Source organism: Marmota monax, unplaced genomic scaffold (genome assembly GCF_021218885.2).
Source record: "Marmota monax isolate L192 unplaced genomic scaffold, Marmota_monax_Labrador192_F-V1.1 WCK01_AAM20220418_F8-fsc00001, whole genome shotgun sequence".
Classification (NCBI taxonomy): Eukaryota; Metazoa; Chordata; class Mammalia; order Rodentia; family Sciuridae; genus Marmota; species Marmota monax.
The window spans coordinates 24,595,106-24,617,763 of record NW_026693777.1 but is presented as its reverse complement, the minus strand read 5'-3'; the positions used below and the strand labels follow the sequence as shown (position 1 = coordinate 24,617,763).

General features: G+C 41.5%; 1 protein-coding gene across 1 annotated transcript in view; it reads left to right on the top strand.

Annotated features, from left to right (window-relative positions):
• The first annotated feature begins 1,078 nt into the window (after positions 1–1,078).
• Prkch (protein kinase C eta) overlaps positions 1,079–22,658 on the top strand; it is a 214,404-nt gene continuing 192,824 nt past the window's right edge. Inside the window, exon 1 of the mRNA XM_046461187.1 lies at positions 1,079–1,834. Coding sequence (XP_046317143.1) covers positions 1,472–1,834 — 363 coding nt within the window. The 5' untranslated portion in view covers positions 1,079–1,471. The remainder of the gene's footprint in view (positions 1,835–22,658) is intronic.

Here is a 22,658-nt window from a genome sequence, read left to right as displayed (position 1 = left end):
ATTATGATTGTAATGCATCCCACTATTGTCATGTATGTAAGAGAAAAAAAAAAGAATGGCCTAGACTTTATGGAATATAAATTGGTTTATATTCCAGGCTGGCCCTCAGGGAGTACACCTTTCGGTGTAGCAGAGTAGACCAAAGTCCTCCCAGGGGACAAAACCTCCTGAAGCAGTTGGTGGGAAGGATCAGAAGCTGCTCATTTTGACAGCAGTAACACACACTGTTCTTTGAAGAGGCAATTTTTCAGCCGCACGTGTTGGGGGACAGCCTGTGCATGAACATTTTCTGACCTTGCCAGGCAGGGCTGGGTGGACCAGGAACCACTCCGTAGAGGAAGAGACTTATTAGATCTCGGCCCTGTCTGTCTCTAGAAGAACCGACCTTTCCTGCTCTTTGTGCAAGGAGACACACCTCTCTGAGGAAGGAGGAGGACAGGATTTCCATCATTACTAACTGCCCTATCAAAAAACAAAAACAAAAACAAAACAACTGTGTAATTACCCTCTGCAGGAAAGGCTCACAAACAGGATGAGCCATTCCTGTAAAGATTAGGAAAAAAAGAATCTCTCTGTCGCTGTGCTCCTGCCTTGGGCCAGGGCTCTCCCAGAGTGCCAGGCAGAGTCACTAGACTGTCGCAGAGGGTAGGAGGGAGGTTCCCCGCTGTTTGTCTTCCACATCCTCCAGACCTTCCAGCCCTCCCCAGCCCTTCTCCTATGCCTCAGGTGTTTGATCGAGCTCGCTCATGAACCCTTCCCTTTTTTGGATCGTTCCTGGGGTGGCCCCTAGCTGGCCGCGCGCGCCAGACCTGGAGAGGGAGAAGGGAGCACGCAGCGAGGTGCGGGCGTTGGGCTCCTCCGCCGGGGCACCCCACCAGCAGGGCTGGGTGGCGGGCTGCGCACCACGCCCCCAGGGTGCGGAAGGCTCGAGGAGTCGGCGCTGAGGTTCGGTGAACTTGAAGACTGGCGGCGGGAGGTTGCTGCTCGGGATGCGGCGGCAGCTGCTTCCTGGTTTGAAGCTCGCCGAGTGGGGGAGAGCGTGAGCCCGCGGAGGCGGGGGCAGGAGGAGAGGCAAGAGGAGGCGGGGGAAGAGACGCTTGGGGCTGGAGCGAACCGGACGGGTCGCTCTCCCAGGAGAGGAGCTTCCCGGCCCGGGAGAAGGGGCGAGTCCCACGCGATCCTCCGGGAAGCGCCGCGCGCTCGAGAGGAACGGTCGAGCTTCCCCGGCCCGCGGAGGGCTCGGCGCCGGGCTCCCCTCCTTTCCACCTCGGGAGTAAGAGAGGGAGGGAAGGAGGGGAGGGGAAGGTCCCACGGAGGAGGCAGAATGGCCGGTCGAGGGGGGCTTTGGCGCTGCTTTTCCCTGGAGCTGCCTCCACTCCTGCGGCTGCCGCGAGGGCTGGCCTGAGCCAAGTCTCCGCGCTCTCTCGTGCGAGCCAGCGCGGCCCCCTGGGGCCAGGGCAGCAGCGCCGGCATGTCGTCCGGCACCATGAAGTTCAATGGCTATTTGAGGGTCCGCATTGGAGAGGCGGTGGGGCTGCAGCCAACCCGCTGGTCCCTGCGCCACTCGCTCTTCAAGAAGGGCTACCAGCTGCTGGACCCCTACCTGACAGTGAGCGTGGACCAGGTACGCGTGGGCCAGACCAGCACCAAGCAGAAGACCAACAAACCCACGTACAACGAGGAGTTCTGCGCTAACGTCACCGACGGCGGCCACCTTGAGCTGGCTGTATTCCACGAGACACCCCTGGGTTACGACCACTTTGTGGCCAACTGCACCCTGCAATTCCAGGAGTTGCTGCGCACGGCCGGCACCTCGGACACCTTCGAGGGCTGGGTGAGTAGCGTGGACTCCTCCTCTTTCTGTCCACTGGATCTCTTCTTCCATTACATTTTTCAAAAATCGCCCGGGTCCCGCTTCCCCATTGCTCAGCAGCACAGGGAATTCCCTCCAGACTTTGGTCCTCTCCCAGATGGCCGCGGCGCTGGTGACGCGACCGCGGTGGGTGTGTGCCGGCGCAGGTGTGTCTTGAGGAAGCCGGCCTGGACCTGGTCCCTTTTCAGAACCGCGGTTTTGGGCTAACGGGAAGCTGGGAAGGGGCTAAGGTGGTCACTTCCCTCCTCCCAGACTTTGGGTTAGGCATCCCAACTCTCAGCCCAGGGTAGATAGGAAGGGAAAGAAAAGGGTGATATGAAAGTGCTCCAAGCGCTTCTTAGGAGAAAGCCATACATTCTCGCGAGTATTATTCATAGTGTTTATGGATACATGTTGGTTCAGCCGTGCAGACGTGCACACGTGTTTCAGCATGCACATCCATTACATCCCAGAGGTACAGAAGCTACACTGGCAGGGATCAGATTGCCTGGGTTTGCATGTTGGCGAAGTTTTATTGTTTAGCAGTTTTCCAAGGAGATGAGCTTTTCATGGGTTAGCAACTAACTTCAATCTGATACGTGTGAGTTCTGCAGTGTGTAGTTTCTGCAGCTATGGGTCTGAGACGAGACTACCAGAGCTCCTTAGAAGACTGTTGACCGCCCTGCCTCCCTGCCATCACCTGCTGGTTTTTCTTTGTATTGACACGTCGCTACCCGGCAACTTCTCACTTGCCTCTGCTTTCTGCATATTTCCCATGAGGCCAAAATTCTGCTGAAAATAAACTAAAATTTCTAGAGCACTCTACACAGTGTAGAAATGCTTTTGCTTCTTAATGCTAACACTGTCCTTGTGATGTAGGTGTTATCGTTCTCAGTTTGAGATGATGAAAGTGGTCTTGTTTGGCAAAGTGCAGTACCCGGGTTTGAAGACTAAGGAATTTAATGGTTTAAGTTGTGGAAGGGGTCAGTTTTGACCCCAGAATGGGAATCAGTATTGGAAATCTCTTTGAAATTAATAAATGATGAAATCAGATGGATAATGATGAAGATTCATTTAGATTTTTTTGTTTTATACTTTGGGGAATTAGTAATTTCACCATGTGTTCTCTAAAATTAGAGATGGCTTGTGGAACTACCCCCTCTTCCTCTCCCCTCCCTTCTCCCTTCCTTCTGTCCTTCATTCCTTTTGTGGAGCACTGAGGATTGAACCCAATGGCACTGTACCTCAGAGCTACATCCCCAGCTCTTTTTATTTTTTTTATTTTTGAGTCAGGGTCTTGCTGAGTTGCCCAGGCTGGCCTTGAGATCCTTATCCCTCAGTGTCCTGAGGATAAGGATCTTATGCCACCATGCTCCAGGCTAAAATCCACCACTTTTTTTTTTTTTTTTTAATGTACTGGGGATTTAACCCAGGACCTCATGCATTGTAGGCTAGCACTCCACCACTGAGCTACATTCCCAGAACCCAACCTCCCCGGCCCCGCCCCTGTCATTTTTTTTTTTTTTTAAGAATTCAACTTTTTAAAATGTATTTGTTTTTATGTGGTGCTGAGGATCCAACTTAGTGCCTCACACATGCTAGGCAAGTGCTCTACCACTGAGCTACAACCCTAGCCCTCCCCACCACCTTTTTTAACAGAGGTCAAAAAACCATCATGGCTGTTTAAGCACAATCATCAAATCATATTGAGTTCATTTTTCTTTCTTTTTTTTTTTTAAATATTTATTTATTTATTTTTCGGTGGACACAACATCTTTGTTTGTATGTGGTGCTGAGGATCGAACCCGGGCTGCACGCATGCCAGGCGAGTGCGCTACCACTTGAGCCACATCCCCAGCCCCCTGAGTTCATTTTTCTTTAACCAACTTACTTTGTGGAATTTAGAAGTGAACTAGAAAGGAATGACTAAAATACATGCATTTTATCCTATGAGTTTCTGGATATGAAATAGAAGTGAGCATAGGAATCTGAATGGATTTACTGATTAGTGTCTGACTAGGAATTAGGTCGGGCAAAGTTCTCTAGGAACTAGGTTCTGAGATAGGGTGGTACAGATGAGCCAGAGGTCATGAGAAGCTTGTCTCTTTGGAGAGAGCCTAAACTGGTGCTTCTCACTCATGGTTTGAGGATTTGAATCACCAGGGAGCTTTGCCCCCCCCCCCCCAATTCTTTATTCTGGGGATTGAATTAGGGCCTCTGCATACTAAGTAAACATTCTGTTGCTGAGCCACATCCCCAGCCCTTTTTATTTTCTGAGACAGGTTCTCACAGCTGACCTCTATATTGTGATCCTCCTGCCTCAGCCTTCTGAGTAGCTGGATTTGCTACTCAGTGCCTGCTAAAGATCCCTACTTTTAAAGACTCTAGCTAGGAAGCTGTAGCTGTGGTACCCAGCAACAGTACTTACAGGATTCCCAGGTGATTCCAATGTGCAGTCAAGGTTGAGAACCTGTAGCCTAAATGAAGACTAACAGGTGAGGACTGAAGAAGTGTAAGTGTGGGAAGATGCAGGTCACTTGACTAGGTGGTATACAGAGCTGGGTATTATACCACTGGATAAATAAAGATTTAAGTGTAAATTTAATTTCTATAATTGTCTAAAATAATTATACTTAAATGTTTAATACAACCGTTGGTGGTGTTTTGGGAAACATGAATGTTTGATAGGATAGGTTTAGCATTTAAATAAACCAACAATTTGTCATGCATTTATATTCAGTTAGAGGAGTGTTTTTTTTGGGTTCTATATATTTTGAAACTGAGGATAGGGTAGATATTGTTCATTTTTGTTAAAAAGATTCGAAAATATACGGAATGCTTACTTTTTAAACTCTCCTTTATAGGTTAAAAGGTTCTTTGAGGGGCTGCGGATGTGGCTCAAGCGGTAGCGCGCTCGCCTGGCATGCGTGCGGCCTGGTTCGAACCTCAGCACCACATACAAACAAAGATGTTGTGTCCACCGAAAACTAAAATAATAGATATTAAAAAAAATTCTCTCTCTCTCTCAAAAAAATATTTAAAAAATATTTAAAAGGTTCTTTGAAGTCAGAATTATAGAAATTCTTATCTTTGCCATATAAAAATGAAATATTTAGTTTATTCAGACAGTTACATGTGGAGTAATTGAACTTCACAATAAATTTGTGTGTTGCAAGTGAAACGACAGATTGCTAACTTATAAAAAAAAAAAAAAAAGAAAAACCAAGCAATTTCATTTTTCCTACATCATAAGAAGAAGATCTAATGGTACTTTATTGTAAAAACAGAAGATACTTTTATTATAAGACTATTGTTAGGCTTTCTTGCTTATGGTACTTTCTACTATCAAGAATATAATCATTAACATTGGTTTTAGTGTAAGTCCATTGGCATTTTCTGCTAACCTTGATGGGAAGAAAGCATTAGATCTATTTTATGCAATATATACCTAGTGCCAAATTTTTGTTTACAGACTCTCTCTCTCTCTCTCTCTATATATATATATATATATACACACACACACACACATACACACACACACACATCATTTTATTCAATCCACATAAAACCCAAGGATGTGGTGGGACACAGTTAAAGGAGTTCTTAAATGGAAATTCATAGCATTGAACACTTAAATTAGAAAAGAAGGTCTTGAATCAAAGACCTAAGTTTCTACCTAGAAGACTAAATTAACCCAAAATAAGTGGAAAGAAGAAAATTATAAAGATAACAGAAATCAGTGAAGTGGGAAACAGAAAAATAATAGGAAAATGAAGCAAAGAGCTGGGTTTTTAGAAATAAAATTAATAAACCTCAAGCCAAAATGATGAAGGAAAAAAAAAAGACAGGACAAAAATTACCAATATTAGGAACAAGAGAAACGTCATTGCAGATCAAGGATAATGAGGGTATATTGTAAATAATTTTATGTCAGTAAATTCCACAACTTAGATGAAATGAACAAATACTTTGAAAGATGCAAACTACCAAAATTTCCTCAAATGACTTGAATAGCTTTATATCTATTAAAATAATTGAATTTGTAGTTAAAAATCTTTCACAATGCAACCTCAGCTCTCAGATGGCTCTACTAGTGACTTTTATGTTCATTTAAGGAAGAAATATTATCAGCTCTATATGGACTTTCATAAAATAGGAGATAATTTATTCTCAACTCACTTCATAGGTTGACTTTATACCAGTAATACCATTAAACCCAATACAGATGAAGACATTACAAAAAAAGAAAGCCACAGACTGTTAGTCATGAACATGATGCAAAAATTTCTAAGTTTTACCAAATCAAATCTAACACTATAGTAAATGAATAGTGTCTCTTGATCAAGTGCAATTTGTGATCAGTACTTCATGGTTGATTTAACGTTTTCGGATTAGTCAGTATATATTAATAGGATAAAAATGATCATCTCAATAAATCAGAGAAAACATTTGACAAAAATTCAGTGTCCATTCACAATAAAAATTCTCAGCAAATTGGAAATAGGAGGGAACTTATGTAACCTGATAAAAGAAGGACATCTATGAAAAGCCAACAGGTACCATCTTAGTGGTGAAAGAATGAATGTGATCAGGATCAAGGCAAGGATGTCTGCTCTTTCCACTTTTGTTCAACATAGTTTCTGCTCAGCAGGAACTAAAGCAATTCCAAGAAATAAAATGCATGTAGATTACAGAGGAAGAAGTAAAACTGTATTTATTTGCAGAAAAATTATTGTAGAAAATTCTAAGGAATCTACAAAAGAGCTATTAGAAATAACAAATGAGTTTAGCAGGATCTTGGGATCCAAACTGAAATACAAAAATTGATTGCGTATCTATGGACTATCAGTGAACAATTGAAAACTGAAATAAAAGTGCTATTTATAAGAACATTAAAGATGTGAAATTGGATAAATTTGATAAAAGGTGCAAGACTTTTCACTGGAAAGGACAAAACATTGCTGAGATGAAGATATATAAATGGAGAGAGAAATACTGCATTCATGGATGGGATGATTCAATATTATTAAGAAATCAATTCTTCCTAAAGTATTCAATAGATTTAATGCAATCCGAACTAAAATTGCAGTGATTTTTGTCATAGAAATTGTCAGACTGATTCCAAAATTTATATTGAAATGTAAAGTACCTATACTGATCTAAGAATACTTTTGAGGGAAAAAAAAAGTTAGGGGACTCACACTGTCTGATTTCAGAGTTTATTGTCAATTATCATAACCAAAACAATGGGAATTAGAGTAAAGAGAGTCTTATAAATCAGTGGAATAGAAGATGGTCTAAAAATAAGATCCACACAGATAAAACCAGTTGATTTTTTTAAGTAATAATTTTTAAATATTTTTATTTCATTTATCTTTATGCAGTGATGAGGATTGAACCCAGTGCCTCACACAAAATAGGCAAATGCTCTGCCACTGAGCTATATAGCTCCAGCCCAGATCAGTTGATTTTTGTCAAAGGTGCCAAGAAGACAGTTCAGTGAAGAAAATATTAATCTTTTCAACAAGTGTTACTTGAACAACTGGATAGTCACACACAGAAATACAAGCCTTGACCCTTATTCTCATACCATACACAAAGGTTAATTGAAAATAGATTATATTCCTAAATGTAAGAATTTGTCAAATTTCTATAAGAAAACATATAAGAAACTCTAGAAACTCTTAGTCACCTTAATTCAGGAAAACATTTTAAAATCACACACACACACACACACACAAACACACAAACCCAACTCTTAAAAAAGCAAAAATTTGGACTTTATCAAAATTAAAAATATTGCTTTCAAAGGATGCTTAAGAAATTGAAATCATAAGCCAAAGACTCAGAGAAAATACTTGCAAGATATAAATCAGACAAGGACTTTTAGCATAACTATATGAAGGAACTCTTAACTGAATGAGAAAAATACCCAATTTAGAAATGGATCAGCTGAGGGTACAGTTGCAGTGGTGCATGCACAATCCCATTTGGCTCCAGAGGCTGAGACAGTAGGATTGCGAGTTCAAAGCCAGCTTCAACAATGGCGAGGTGCTAAGCTACTCAACTCGATGAGACCCTGTCTCTAATAAAATACAAAATAGAGCTGATGATGTGGCTCAGTGATCAAGTAAGTGCCCTTGAGTTCAATCTCCAGTACCCGTCCTGCCCCACCCCCCAAAAGAAAATATGGATCAACTATTTGAATAGGCACCCTCTTGACAAATATCACATGATAATATACTTAAAATCATTAGTCATTAAGGCAATGCAAATGAAAACCAAAAAGAAATATCAATATGATCCCACTAGAAAGGCTAAAATTAACAAGACTGAACATAACAAGTGTTGATGAGGAAGTGGAGCAATTGGAACTCTCATATGCAGCTGCTAGGATGTCAGATGGTACAGTCATGTTGGAAAACAGTTCGTCAGTTTCCTAAATTATTGAATATATACTTACTATGTAACTTATCTCTTCTTAAGTATTTACCAAGAGAAATGAAACCATGCATACAAAAGTTTGTGAATGTGGGTAGCAACTTTATTTGTGAGAACTCCAAACTGAACACTTAAATGACAACCAACAAATGAATATTTGAACCAATCATGGTACATCCATACCTTGGAATACTTTCAAACAGTAAAAAGTGGTGAACTATTGATAATACGTAACAACATGGACAAATCTCAAAGTAATTAATGCTGATTGAAAAAGGACAGACCTCCCCCCGCCTCTGCCAAAAGAATACATACTGTATGATTCCATTTATTCAACATGGGAAATGAAAATGAGTATGTAGTGACGGGAAGCTCATCAGTGGTTGTCTGGGAATGAGGGGTAGGGGTGAAGTCAGGATGAATTGCAGAGGAGACATAAGCAGCCGATGGCAGTGTGTGGGGGGGAATATAATCTGTAGTTTGGTTGTGATAATGATTTCACAGTTATATGTATGTGTCAAAGCTTATCAAATTGTTCAATTACGTGCATGCTATGACAATCATGCATCAGAATGGCTATAGGAGAAAACAATAAGGATTTATCATTTTCTTTTTTTTAAATCTATAAACAGATTTTATAAAAATCTGTTAAATAAGATGCTAGTAAATAGCAGAATTATATTCGAACCAAGCCTGGCTTTTGAAGGCTGCATTATCGTTTTAGTGCAGAAAACATTTTTCAGAGTAGGAGTGTAAAAAAACCAGCATCACAATAAAACAAATTTATTAAATTAGTTTCTGGTCTTTGGATACAGTTTCATTTTCTGAATTATCACTGTCAAGATTTTTTTTTTCTGCTTCTAGAACTTGTTTATTTTGCATAATTTCTTGGACTGGTGAAGACTGAAGGTTTGCCTAAGTTAAAACAGTTTCCTTCTTTTATGTATTTGCTCTTGATTTGCTGACTTTTCAAATGGGGATTGGCATCTACTACTTAATGCTGAGTGCTGCGGGGTGCAGGGAGGAAGGAGGAGCTGGAGGCTGCATCATGGAAAGACCTTGGCGCCCCCTCAGGAAGGAAGCACCTTCTTGGCGGGATCCCAGGCTGTTTTCCTGTTCAACCCTCCTGAAGACATTCTGTTCTCTGCAGCCCTGTAGGACTGTTTTCTCTCAATTTCTCAGTTAGACACTTGTTTTGTAGTCCTGTCAGGTAAAGCCACCAGGTTACTCCTGAGCCATTGTTAGTCATTGTCTTGATTCCTGGATCTGGGAGTATGAATTTATAGCACCAGTATTCTATTAGATTCTCTATCTAGTGGCTCATTCTCTTATAGTTCAGTTATTCATTCTCATAATTATATATTTTTTTTCTGAGCCAATTGGCAAGGAGTCCTAACACTGACTAACCCACAGTGTCTTAGAGGAAAAACTCATTCTAGAATCTCGAGGAAGGTCTATTCCAGTGTACGTGAATTGTATTGGTTATAGGGTGTCTTTCATTTCGCTGCAGTGAGGTTGGCTTCTCCTCATCATGCAGGTTGTAGCTTAGATGTTTTCCCTCAGGAGCATCTTCCTGGCCATGTTATTATCTTGTCATCCTTCACTGTGCTCATCACTCTCTGAGATCATTTTGTTAATTGATTTGCTTATTACATCTTCCTCCTGTAGAGTATAAACACCTGGAGAGCAGGGACCCTGCCTGTCTTATTCACTGTTCTAACTCCAGCAACATGAGCAGCCTCTGGTACACAGTAGGCACTAAATATTAGTCAAAAGAATGAGATTTTATGTGCTTTTTGGGAATAAGTAAGGTATATGTGTTCTGGGAATGTCTTTCTGGAAGTAGTTTATTCATCTTTCAAAAAGAAATAACTGCAAATAATTGGGGAGTAACCATCATCACAACATTTCTTTTTAAAATTACCTAAGACATTCTAATATGTACATGAAAGACTGGGCCAGATTTTAATGCCCCTTGAATATGGTAATGGTTGAAAATTCTGTGGATGAAAAATTCCCTGCCCTTTTCCTCTTAAAGCACACTTGTAATTCCAGTGGCTTGGGAGGCTGAGGCAGGAGGATCATGAGTTCAAAACCAGCCTCAGCAAAAGCGAGGCACCAAGCAACTCAGTGAGACTGTGTCTCTAAATAGAATATGAATTAGGGCTGGGGATGTGGCTCAGTTGTCGAGTGCCCATGTGTTCAATCTCTTGTACTGCCCCCCTCCCCCGCCCAAAGTCTATGATTTTTAAACTGCTAATATATGGTAAATTCTTGTAATTTTCAATCCCAATGTTAAATTTGGGGTGCAGCAAGAAAAAAAAAACCTTTTAAAGGTTGTGCTTCAGCCTTGGAGAACTAGTGAGGTTGGTGGGTGGAGCATGAATCATTTATCTTATGCAACTCTTAGCACAGTTTTGGTATCTAGCAAGTGTTTAGAATGGTGACTAGTGTTGATGGTAAAAGTGCTGTACGTTTTTATGAGATGGGTAGCATTTACTCAGAGTAAGAGAAACACCTTGGATTTTCTGTAGACTTTTTTCTAGTTTATAAAACAATTGTCAAGATCATATCCTCCCTGGGGTACCTGGTTTGGGTTTGACCCTCTTCCTTCCTGTCGTCTCAGGATTTCCATGGCCTCCCTGCCTTCCATCCTGAAAGAATGGCCGTGTCAATGGATTGGCCTCACATAGAACTGGGATGTGTGTGGGAGTTCAGAGTATAATGGAATGGTTGACAACTGGGATTCATCCCCTTGGCTCTTGAGGCAGCTACTCCACAGACTGTTTCACATTGCTACCAGAAATGCCAATCCCTAGGTGAGCCTTCATTTACCACCAAGTCTGTCCTGTGGACTAGGCATTGTGCAGTTGCTTGGAGAGTCAAGCTGACCAAATAGACATGGCCCATTCTCTGAAAGGTCTTGTAGTTCTAAGTGAGAGATAGATTGGGGACAAAAAAATGAAAGCAACCAGGACGTTCTAGAACAGAAGTAGATACTCCGATGCAGGTAAGCAGCTGGTTTGGGAAGAAGATCAGGAACATCTTCCTGAGAGGGAAGATAGCTGATTCTTAAGGCTCCAGCATCGGCCACAGCCTACTTTACTTAAACCATGGAAAACTCTTTCCTCAAAAGAAGAAAAGGAATTTTTGACCTGATAATGCTCTCCAGAGAGACATCACAGGTGCCCTGTTGAAGGGTAAATATCTCTGACCCACAGATGTGTTTCCATCTTTGGAAAGTTTGGGAGGGAACTAAGTTTGTGAACAGATACCCTGCCGGGACTTTTGACAAATTCCACCGTATTAGAACCATCAAATACTTACAGTTTTGTATGGATCATAAAAGAATCATAGATGTTGAACAGAAGGATCACCTAGTTCAGAACCACCACAATAAAAAAAAAAACAAAAACGGCCTGGCAGCTCTTAGGCCCACAGACAGCCTGCACAAATATTTTTAACATTGGAACTGAAGACGTTTAGTGCCACCTAGTTCACTACAGACCCCACCACTCCCTATTGTTAAACCAACCCTCTTGACTCATTACGTGCTCAAGGTTTTGAGTTTGTGGCACCATAGCTCAAGCCTTTGTTTGCAAAATGTGGGAACCAAAGCTCCAGCCCAAGCATTACTATTGCTCTGGCTCACAGGAAGTGTGACACACACACACACACACACACACACACACTTCATATCTACTTGTATATTTACAAAAATGTAGATACACTTATTTAGATTTATTTAGATATGTATTAATTTGTAAATAATTCAGAGGCATATTTTTTAGATTTATGTATGTATGTATACATACACACACACACACACACACACACATCCTAAAATTTAGAGAAAGCTAGTTTACTAGTACATATATAGGGTCTTCCCTTTTATTGCCAAGTAGTATTTTATTAATTATCTCATTAAAAAGACTCTTTTTTTTTTTTTTTTTGTTGGTACTGGGGATCAAACCCAGGGCCTTATGCAAGCTAGGGCAGTGCCTCTTTGTGTTTAGCAAGCAACTTCCAACAATATATAAGTGTTATCCTATATGGGAGTCGGGCGAGTTGGGCTCAAGGCATGACTTTGTCACTGATCAGCTGGGATCTAAGGCAGACCTCCATTTATCAGGGTCTCAGTTCCCTGACTTATTATGAGGGGGTTGCACTAGAGTATCTCTAAGGGCCCTTCCATCTCAAAAGCTTCTGTCTCCATTGAATTAGGCAGTCACATCCTTTTTTCCATTTGGAATAACTCGCTTGGTTTTAATTCATTTAAAATGAATTATGTGTTATCAAAGTTAGTAACTTCCAAAAAATCAGTTGGTCCAAATCTAAATTGCTTGGAGAAGATTTAGTGTGTATTCCAAGTGACTTGCTCAGCCCTGATGGTGATATTGGTATTATTTCCTTGGCTTAGAACCAGCCTTAAGGAAATACAGTGGGTCCTCATTTCAAGCTATGCAGTTGTATTTTCTTAATTTACACTAATGCATTGCTTGCTCTGTGGAATGGTTGTAAGTTATGTCCCGGTTATCTCGTGTCAGAGAGAGACTGAGAATCCCACTGCTTAAGCTCTTGCTACAAGCCATTCTCACTAGCACAGTAATTAAATCTTTGTAGTCCCAAAGTGTCTGTAGCCACCAGTCTATATATTCACTCTAGGTGATGACAAAGACTATAAATCACTTGTTGGACAGACATTTTAATTAGATGGAGGAATGAGCCCAAGGGTATTGGCTATCACAGTGTTTAAATGCTGTGCTGAGGAATTTTATGAGACAGGAAATTTTTGTTGAGAATCATGGCACTATCCAGACTGCTTTATCAAGATTGTTACGTTTGTGTGTTTCTGTAGCACCAGTAAATTAGAGCAATGGTTATGGAAGCTCATGGGACTTTTGTAGTAGGAAGACCACTTAACAAGGGACTCACTAGCAGTGCTTTTATTACATGCTGCCTTCTTGACAGCTCCTTTGATTTTATGTTTTACCTTTTCATATCATTGACCTCACAGGGAGAGAAATACTTAATAGGTTACCAAAGGTGTTTAGTTTGTACTTGTGGTAAGAAGTGAAGAAATTTGCCAGAGGATAGAACCATAGTGAACATGAGCACCTCATAATTGCTTTAATAATGCAAGTCATTTGGGGCCAGTGTGAGCATGTTCTGTATCCACCCCTGGATACTCAATTTCAGACCTAGGTCTTATTTTTCAGGCACCTGAACCCAGACCACAAAGCTGCATTTTCCTTTGTAAGTCATACTTATTCCCTTATACTTGCATGGCACGATATTTGCGTCTCTCTTGGCCTCTGACCTCACACTGGATTTTGGTTTTCTTGTCTGTGATGTCACAGGGCTGGGCAGCCTGAGTGCTGTGCCCCTATACAGGGTCAGAGTTCAGTGGTTTCAATTAGGTTCCATTGGACAATGGACATTTTGCCTTTCCCCTCTGTCTTTTGGGGATTGTTCTGCTGATACTGTTTGTCATGCACATGTTGACATCATTCCCTAAACAGAATGCATGTACTAAGTTTTGGGCCTCTTAGATGCTTTAATATGTATTTCTTTGTTTCATTGTGGTATAGAAAAGTTGAGAGCAGATTCCCAGTCAAGCAATGCTTCTCAAACTATTTCTGAACTGTGGATCCTTTCTGTTTTTTGGGGAGGCAGGTACTGGGGACTGAACTCAGGGGACTTGACCACTGAGCCACATCCCCAGCCCTGTTTTGTATTTTATTTAGAGTCAGGGTCTCACTGAATTTTTTTAGCACCTCTCTTTTGCTAAGGCTGGCTTTGAACTTGTGGTCCTCCTGCCTCAGCCTCCTGATCAGCTGGGATTACAGGTGTGCACTACTGAGCCCGGTTGTGGATCCTTTCATTGATGGTGGCAACAATGAATGCTGTTTCCAGAAAAATACACATATGTGCACATTGACTGTTTCTTGGAACTGTGTCACCAGATTAGGGGTTCTCTGAAGCTTGACATGGACATAGGGTCTTAGGTGAAGTCATCCCCACTAAACGGTGTGAAAAAATAAAGCTTTTATTAATTTCTAACGCGTAAGGCCTGATTCTAATATTTTCCCCTACATTTGAGGACATTTTCATTTTAGTTACTTATGTAAGACAGTTAATTAGTAAAAAAAAAAAAAAAAAAAAAAAGCTGTAAATTTTAAAGACATAAAGTTGTACATTAAAAAAAAAAACAACGCATTCTCACCTAGTTCTGGCTCCTGCTGAAATACACTAGATGATGACCCACTTTAGGACCTATTTGGTTGTGTTATTTAGGTATTTTCAAAGCCTCTATTTTTGAAGGGGTTCTTTGAGGTTTGCAATAGATGAAAAGTTAAAAAAAAAAAAAAACTAGGACAGTTTGAGTGACCTCGGCTTAGTCTGTTTCAGTAATATAATCTTTTCCCCTGTAAAATGAGATAGGGTTTATTTGTTTTATAAACTTTTTCTTAAAACATTTATCCTTTTTTGCAGCTATAATAGGCAGCATAGTGCTCCACTGTGTTAGTCCAAGAGAGAATGATGAGATGAGTGATGATTGTCTGCGCCTCTTAACATCTGAGTCCACGTCTCCTATGGCCTGGGTCCCTCAGGCCAGCTACGTTTTCTGTTCTTCTGTTGAATTCCACTTCCCCTCACTGTTATGTTGGAAACAACCTGAAGGTGGTGGACACTAAGCTGAATGGAATTAGTCAGAGGTGAAGCTGGAATCCAGCTGTCTAGACTGGAGGCCAGGATCCTTGCCTGACTGCAGGCTGGTGGTACAGGCAACAGGAAAGCTGTCTCATCATGGTTAGGTGTTTATGGAGCACCTGCTGGGTGCTGGGCTGTTCCAGGTGTTCCTGTAGGGCAGAGAACACACACCCAACAGCGTGACCCTCACAGAGCTGCTGTCCTCACATGAAAGGAGTCCATCCAAAGCAAGCAAACAAATGAAAAAGAAAATAACAAATGGTATGTAGGTGCTAGGTGGGAAATTCACACAGGCTGATGTGGTTGAGGGAGGCAAGGCAGCTGCTTACCTAGAGTAGTTAGAGGAGAACACACAGAGAGGGTGACATTTCAGCTGAGACCTGAGTGACAAGAAGCAAGCAGCCGTGTGAAGATTAGAGAAGGCGTTCCGGGCAGAGGGAACAGCTCACGGAAGGTCCTCGGGGGAAGCAAGTTTGGCATGTGGAAGAACAAACAGAGGGTGGCAGAAAGAGGGGATGGCAAGCTCAAAGCCTTAGCCCAGCTTCATAGGAGCGTGAACAGTGAACACGTCCTTTAGTCTCTGAGTTTTCTGGTGCCAACGTTGGCTGCCTTATAGGCTTGGTGCCACAATTGGATTTCATACGTTAATCATACCCTGCACAAAATAAGCCCCCAAGAAATGGTAGCCTTGGTTGCTTTTACTCTCCCAAGGAAACTGACATGTTGACAAGGACCTTCTGAAAAGATCACTGTGGCCAAGGAAAGACACCCTGCAGGTTGCTTTTAGGACATCTCACTTTAGGAGGGGGAAGGGTGGAGTCTTGTGTACACCTCAAATGTCATCACAGAGGCATTGGCTCATCTCTGTCCTCTTCAGTACCATGATAATGGAGAAAGAAAACAAGTCTGAAGTTTATTCCATATTTTTGAATTTCTGAAAGGTATATTGTCTTCTATGTGCTCATAAATATCAATGGAAAATTTAATAATTCAGAGGGATCAGGGTAACTGTATTGCAGTGGTAGAATTAATAGGGCCCTGAACTGTTTTTATTTTATTTTTTTTTATAAAACTATAAGTTTGTAGATGTGAATTAATAAACATAGTGCCCCAAATCCTAAAGGAAGTAGAACCCCAGCCATTGAAACTAACTAGATACAATTGATTCTTGCTTACTTCTGAAAATTCATTTACTTTTGTTGATTATAATTTTATAAATTAAATCTTGATAATTTTGCCATCATGATTTTGAGTAACTTTGGGTAATGCCATTTTGGCTTCTCCCTGAACATTTCTGACTTTACCTTCAACATCCATTTGGTCTGTTTTTAATGTAAAAAGGCATATTAGCATTTGCCTATGCTACATAAATTAGGATGCAGAATATGCAATTATGGACTAATAATACACAAATGTAAGCTTTGAGAAATATTTATTGGACAGCAACCATAATTATCAGTGCATCATAGTGTGATGGTTTGATGTCACCCAGATTGGGGTTCAACTTATTAATTAGTTCTACCTCTTAACAGAGGTCATTTAACCTCTGGGAGCCTCAGTTTTCTTATCCTCAGCATTGCATGGTCACTGGGCTATGTGAGAATGTAGCAAGGACTTTCATAAGGCATTAAGCATGGCCCATGACTCACACTACCACCATGGAAAATGTTATCAGTGTCACCATCACCACCACCACTCGACCCTCAGCACTTAAATATGAAGTCATGGCCCAGCCCTTTTCTGAAATTAACTTTGAAAACAGTAAGATATTTACTTACATAGAATTTGAGAGTTAGAAGGGATTTTTGAGCCTCCTGTTTTGGTTTTTTATTTAAGATTCTGGTATGCAAATCAATAGAATATGTCTAGGTACCAGAGGAAGAAAAGGCAGCCTCCTTATCCTGAAATCATAGGGATTCAGGGATAATTTCTGCACATATGTCCACTCTGAGAGCTCTTGTAAGGAGCATGGGAAAAGGAGCTGGAATTACTATATAGCTACAGTGTTGCCCAGTTAGTCCATGGAAAATCTTGGAAGTGGAATCTGTTGGTTTGTTCATCCAACATTAGACATAGAGGGTTCTGAGTTGGTGCAAACCAACGAACAAGAAAAAAAGTACAATATTTAGTTGCAAAGGACCTGAAGGAGCCCTTTGTAAAGCTGGAGTGAACACTTTTATTGCTGAAATTAAGGGAAATGATGGTAAACAGCCTCTTTCAATTGGCATTAAAAGAGGTTTCTCTTCAGTTTGAACATCTCATAGTTGTTGAGCACGAATTGTTCGGTCAAGCTTTCAAGGAGGAAAACTCTAATTTTAAAAATGCATCATTTGAGTGTGGATTTATGGAAGAAATCAAGGGCACCAACAATTTTGACTTAGTTCACAGAAAATCTGAAGTTTATTTTTTGTTGTTTTGTTTTTTTGATAGATGCACTCATTTTGAAGTTGAATATTTTTACTTTTGTCTGTTGACCAGCCACTTGTTTTGGGTCCTCCATGTTTCACAGTTGATTTTAAGTTTGAGGTTCCTGAACTGCACATATTTAATTTTTCAGAACAAAAGTTTCACTGGCTGCATAGGAAGGCATAACAGTGTTTGTATTTGATGTTTAGAACAGCCTTGGTTTGGGTGGTTCATAAGTCTTTGTTAGCTGTTTGGCTGTGTGGAGAATATATTGTTTTTGAGTCTCCCTGCTGGGCCTCCACGCCTTCTTATCATGCACATCCTGTACCTGAGTTGTGGTTGTATTGATTTGCTGGGGCGCTGCTGTTGCAGATGTCTGGGGTGAATGAGAATGTGTTTGTGGGTGTCTGCCCTCACTTTGGCCCTGAATTGCTATTTCAGCCCTGAAGTTCTGTCTGTGTAAACACTAGGGACCCTCAGCCTCCCCTAGCCCCTCCTGGCACCTGGCAAAGTACCATGCACATGGTAGGGATTCAGGAAATAATGTTAGAAGAAATTCCTCATTGTTCTTATGTCTTGAATTTGAATAAGGATTCAAACATTATCATTGACACTCTTTGTTAAAACATTTTCCCTTTAAAAATTTGTATTTCAGGGCTAGGGCTGTAGCTCAGTGGCAGAGCGCTTGCCTAGCATGTGTGAGGCACTGGGTTCGATCCTTAGCACTGCATAAAAAAACTAAATGAATGAAGGCATGCTGTCCATCCACAACTATAAATTTTTTTTTTAAATTTGCATTTCAGATACAGACATGACTACAGGCTTAGGAACAGTGTTCATTTTCAGATAGAGTGAATATGCCAGAATGGTTGTTATTCCCTTGATTATTTAGGTAAGTGTAAATGACAGGTAAAAGGACTAGCCAAATCCCAGGCCCCCCCAAATAAAACGTTAGAACATTAGCAACTTTTGTTTGGGCCATAAGAGCTGGATTTCAAAACAGGAAAAATGGAGAGATTAAGTCATCACCTAGTGTACCAGATGTCAGGAATATATTAATGACAGCCTGCTTTTTTTTTTTTTTTTTTTTTAGAATAGGACACCCATGAAGGGCATAAACTAGATTAAGGTACAACTGTGACCTTGAAGTGACAGTAGCTGTGTAAACCAATTTTCCTTAAAATAGCTTCTTCTGGCAAAATAAGTGACTCCTGAAGTAGCCTTGCAAGAGCTCTAGTGTTCATTATCCCTTTTTAACTCTGAACTGAGTTTCGGATGGTGCTGGTTGACTCCTTCTGCTGTGATCTAGTCCTGCAGAACTTCTAGTGGCCCATTCTCTGTTGTACTTCATAGTGCAGTTGTTCATTCCTAGAGGCCTGTCTCCCCAAATCCATCCCCCACCTTGTCTTAATGCCTGGTTCCAATAGAAAGATTAGGTTTTCTTGCCTCTGCTCATGTTTAACTCCATTCTCAGTAAATATCAGAGGAGGAGGGCAGGTATTCCTTTGTAATTTGTGCAGAAGGACTTGTTGTATAATGTTAGAAAAGGTCGGAGGGATATAAAGGAGGTTCTATAGGAAAAAATATGCCATTTTCTACGCAACTACAAACACCACCTCAAATAGACCTGAGCATGCACATGCACACAGCAATACACACTTCCGAGTTTCAATCCACAGCACTCACTGAGAGCTGCTGTGGCCAGAGAGCATGTCTGGTGCTGGGGTAAAAAGCTCAAGGAGCTTGTGCTGAGGTGGTGGGGATGCACATACCTGCAGTTTCATTGCAGGGTGATTAAGGTCAGGAACAGAAGCATATGTAGGATGTTGGGGACTGTGTGCCTGAGCATTCAGGGAGGACTTCTTGAAGGAGGTGATGCTCAAGGTCAGCCTTCAGGAAAAGTCAGTGTTGACCAGATTCATGGTGGTACAAACAAACTCCTTTTCCTTTTTGGGATTTATATTTTCCCCTTGTAATCTGACCTATACTTGTCATTTTATATGGAACTAACACTTCAGTGCTTTTTAAAGGCAAAGTACTTTGGTTCATACCACTGGTAAGGAATTGCTTCACGAGGACAGAGCCTTTGTCTAGGTCCCTGTTGACCCCACTAGCTGTTGAAAAAATGTTGATTGAATTGGGCATCTTGAGGCAAGATGTGAGAAAGCATTCTCCTCTTTCCCCTGGAGGGGGCAAACATCCATGTTACAGTTGAGTCTTGCCCCACCTCTTGAGGGGGTGGCCCTGTGAGGCCCTGAGCCCAGTGAGGTGCTTCAGTAGAGCACCTGGGGTATCTAACAGGTGGGGCAGAGCCTGGTCTAGGTATCCAACTCTCTGTTCTAAGTAGGAGTGCCAAAGTCACCTGGAGGTGAAGGAAAGGTCCTTTAAAGCCTATACTAGTAATTAAATGCAAGCAGAAGGATGGAAAGATGGAGCTAACTCATTTATTAGCATATAATATGGTCAACCTCTCTTGTGTAAATGTAGATTCTCATGGGTTGTCTTTTCCTAGTTCTCAAAAAGGCTTGGAGAGCTACGCTGGATTATGAGTTAGCCAATGGGCATCTGTTGGAAGATCTGAAAATGCTAGAACACATTATATCAGCAGGCTTTATCCTTTAGTAACTCACAGATCTTCATCTCCAGCTATGTGAAGTTGATGCTTGACTTGGTTTCGACTCTGAATCATTGGCCCCAGACCTGCCACTCCATGGCACTTCATCACTCCCTGCTATTGGGGGTGAGGCCTTTTTTTTTCAGAGGCCTATTTCCACCCAAAGAATCGCACTGTAAGTGTTTCCACAGGAACTCTGCTCTTTGTCGGCGTTGGTGTTGTGGCTGTGCAGCAGAACCCACAGGGCGGAGGTGTCCTAGCTCTTGTGGGTAATGCAACAGATCTTTCCATCCCTCACTTCAAATTTTCCAGCGTGGTCTGATCCACTGTGGTATGTTAGAACCAGGTTTACTGATTGCCACCGGACCTGATAATGAGAGGTTTTAGATGATCCATTGACAATCAGCACCCAGAAAGGTGGTTTAGTGTTTCCTTCTACCGGCAAACCTTAGGCAGCGCCATGTAGAAGGTCTTGGAAGGTCATAGTGTCATTCTTAAGACAGCCAGGGAAACTGCACCTCTGGAGAAGGCAGTTCTGTGCCTCTGATTCCTCCATGGATCAACGGATAAGGATGCTTCACCAACTCCTCTTACATACACTTCTCTTTTTTTGGGGGGGGGGTGGTACCAGGGATTGAACTTGGGTACTTGACCCCTGAGCCACACACCCAGCCCTATTTTGTATTTTATTTAGAGATAGGGTCTCATTGAGTTGCTTAGTGCCTCACTTTTGCTGAGGCTGGCTTTGAACTCACGATCTTCCTACCACAGCCTCTTGAGCCTCTGGGATTACAGGCATGCTCCATCACGCCCGGCTGCACACTTCTTGCCTGTACTTTTTCTCCTTGCTCGCAGGCTGACCTGGAATGGAGTCGACTCTTAACTGGACTTCATGGTTACTGTCTTGCTGGTGATGAGGGTGGAACAGTTGCCAAAGGAGTCTGGTATTTTGTATTGATAAATCAAAGGCCTGGCTTGGAGGTTGGTGTACTGTCAGCAGAGAGGACTTAATGTAACTCCAACTAAGAAATGAATGAATCTCAGATTATTACAGCCCAGGAGAGAGCTCTTACAGAGGAATGGCCCTTTGAGCAAGAGTGACCAGCTCACTGAACAAGAAGCCCCTAGAATGGAAAGAGAAGACTTGTGTGTTGTAAGCAATTGATTCTCATAAAACTGTGAAAGGACTAGACGATAAGGAAAAGAAGTTCTTAAGTTTTGTGAGTGATATTTTTCATTCATTCTGGAGCTAAATAGAATAAGGACTCTCAGAGAGTAACTAAGAACAGAGTAGGGACGAAGAGCATGAGAAGAAGATTAACATTAAACAGGGATGAGAGGTGGGAGGGAAAGGGAGAGAGAAGGGAAATTGCATGGAAATGGAAGGAGACCCTCAGGGTTATACAAAATTACATACAAGAGGAAGTGAGGGGAAAGGGAAAAAAATACAAGGGGGAGAAATGAATGACAGTAGAGGGGGTAGAGAGAGAAGAGGGGAGGGGAGGGGGGATAGTAGAGGATAGGAAAGGCAGCAGAATACAGCAGACACTAGTATGGCAATATGTAAATCAATGGATGTGTAACTGATGTGATTCTGCAATCCGTATACGGGGTAAAAATGGGAGTTCATAACCCACTTGAATCAAAGTGTGAAATATGATATATCAAGAACTATGTAATGTTTTGAACAACCAACAATAAAAATTAAAAAAAGAGAAATGTTCCTCATATTGGGAGTGTACAATGCTTTGATTCAGATTATTCACTTTCTATAACCAAATAAAGAGGAGGCTCAGTGCATTATGAGCAGGTGAAAAAAAAAAAAAAGAATAAGGACTCTCAGAGAATGCAGGGTGAGTGACAAGTTTCTTTACACTTTTATCTTACACATAAAACATGTATCTTAATGTGCACAAGTAAAATATCATCTTTTTGTAATCAAATAATATTTTGAGTCATATTTATTATATAATATATTGTGACATACTGTGAAAAAGTAAAAAATTGGCTTAAAAATATGTATGAGTGCAGAGATGTTTTAGAAGAGTCTGTAAATTGGTTAGGCTGAAATAGACAGCATTGCATTTGGCACCAGGATGCTACGTGGATCACTTAGGACAGCTATCTTCCAGGTTTGCCTCCTTTATGTGGAAGTACAGCTTGACCGACTGTTTTTTTTTCCAGTGTCCAGAATACTGACAGTTCTCATTCTGGTCACCTACATGCTGCCCAGGACCTATATTTTGTAATGATGGCTCTGGTAAAACTTTCAGGAACAACCCCTTCCTCATCCTGAAATGATATTTGGATACCATCAGAACATCAGGAAGCTTGTCATTTGAAGGCCACAACTTGCTCATTATATTGCAAAAGAGTTATAGGTAATGAACTGAGCAGTGAACCGAGTGACCTCTGGAAGTTCCCTCAGCAATGAGAGTTCTCATGTCAACCACTTCCACTACCAGGGCTGCATCTGCATGATACTGGATGTGTAAGAAGAAAGGGAACTAAATATGAGAGGCTAGTACCATGGAGTCCATGCGAAGCTCGAGTCGAGTTAGATGGTGCCTGGTATTTCTCAGCCACATCGGGTCAGATGTGTCCTGTGATGAACAGGAGGCAGGTCCATTA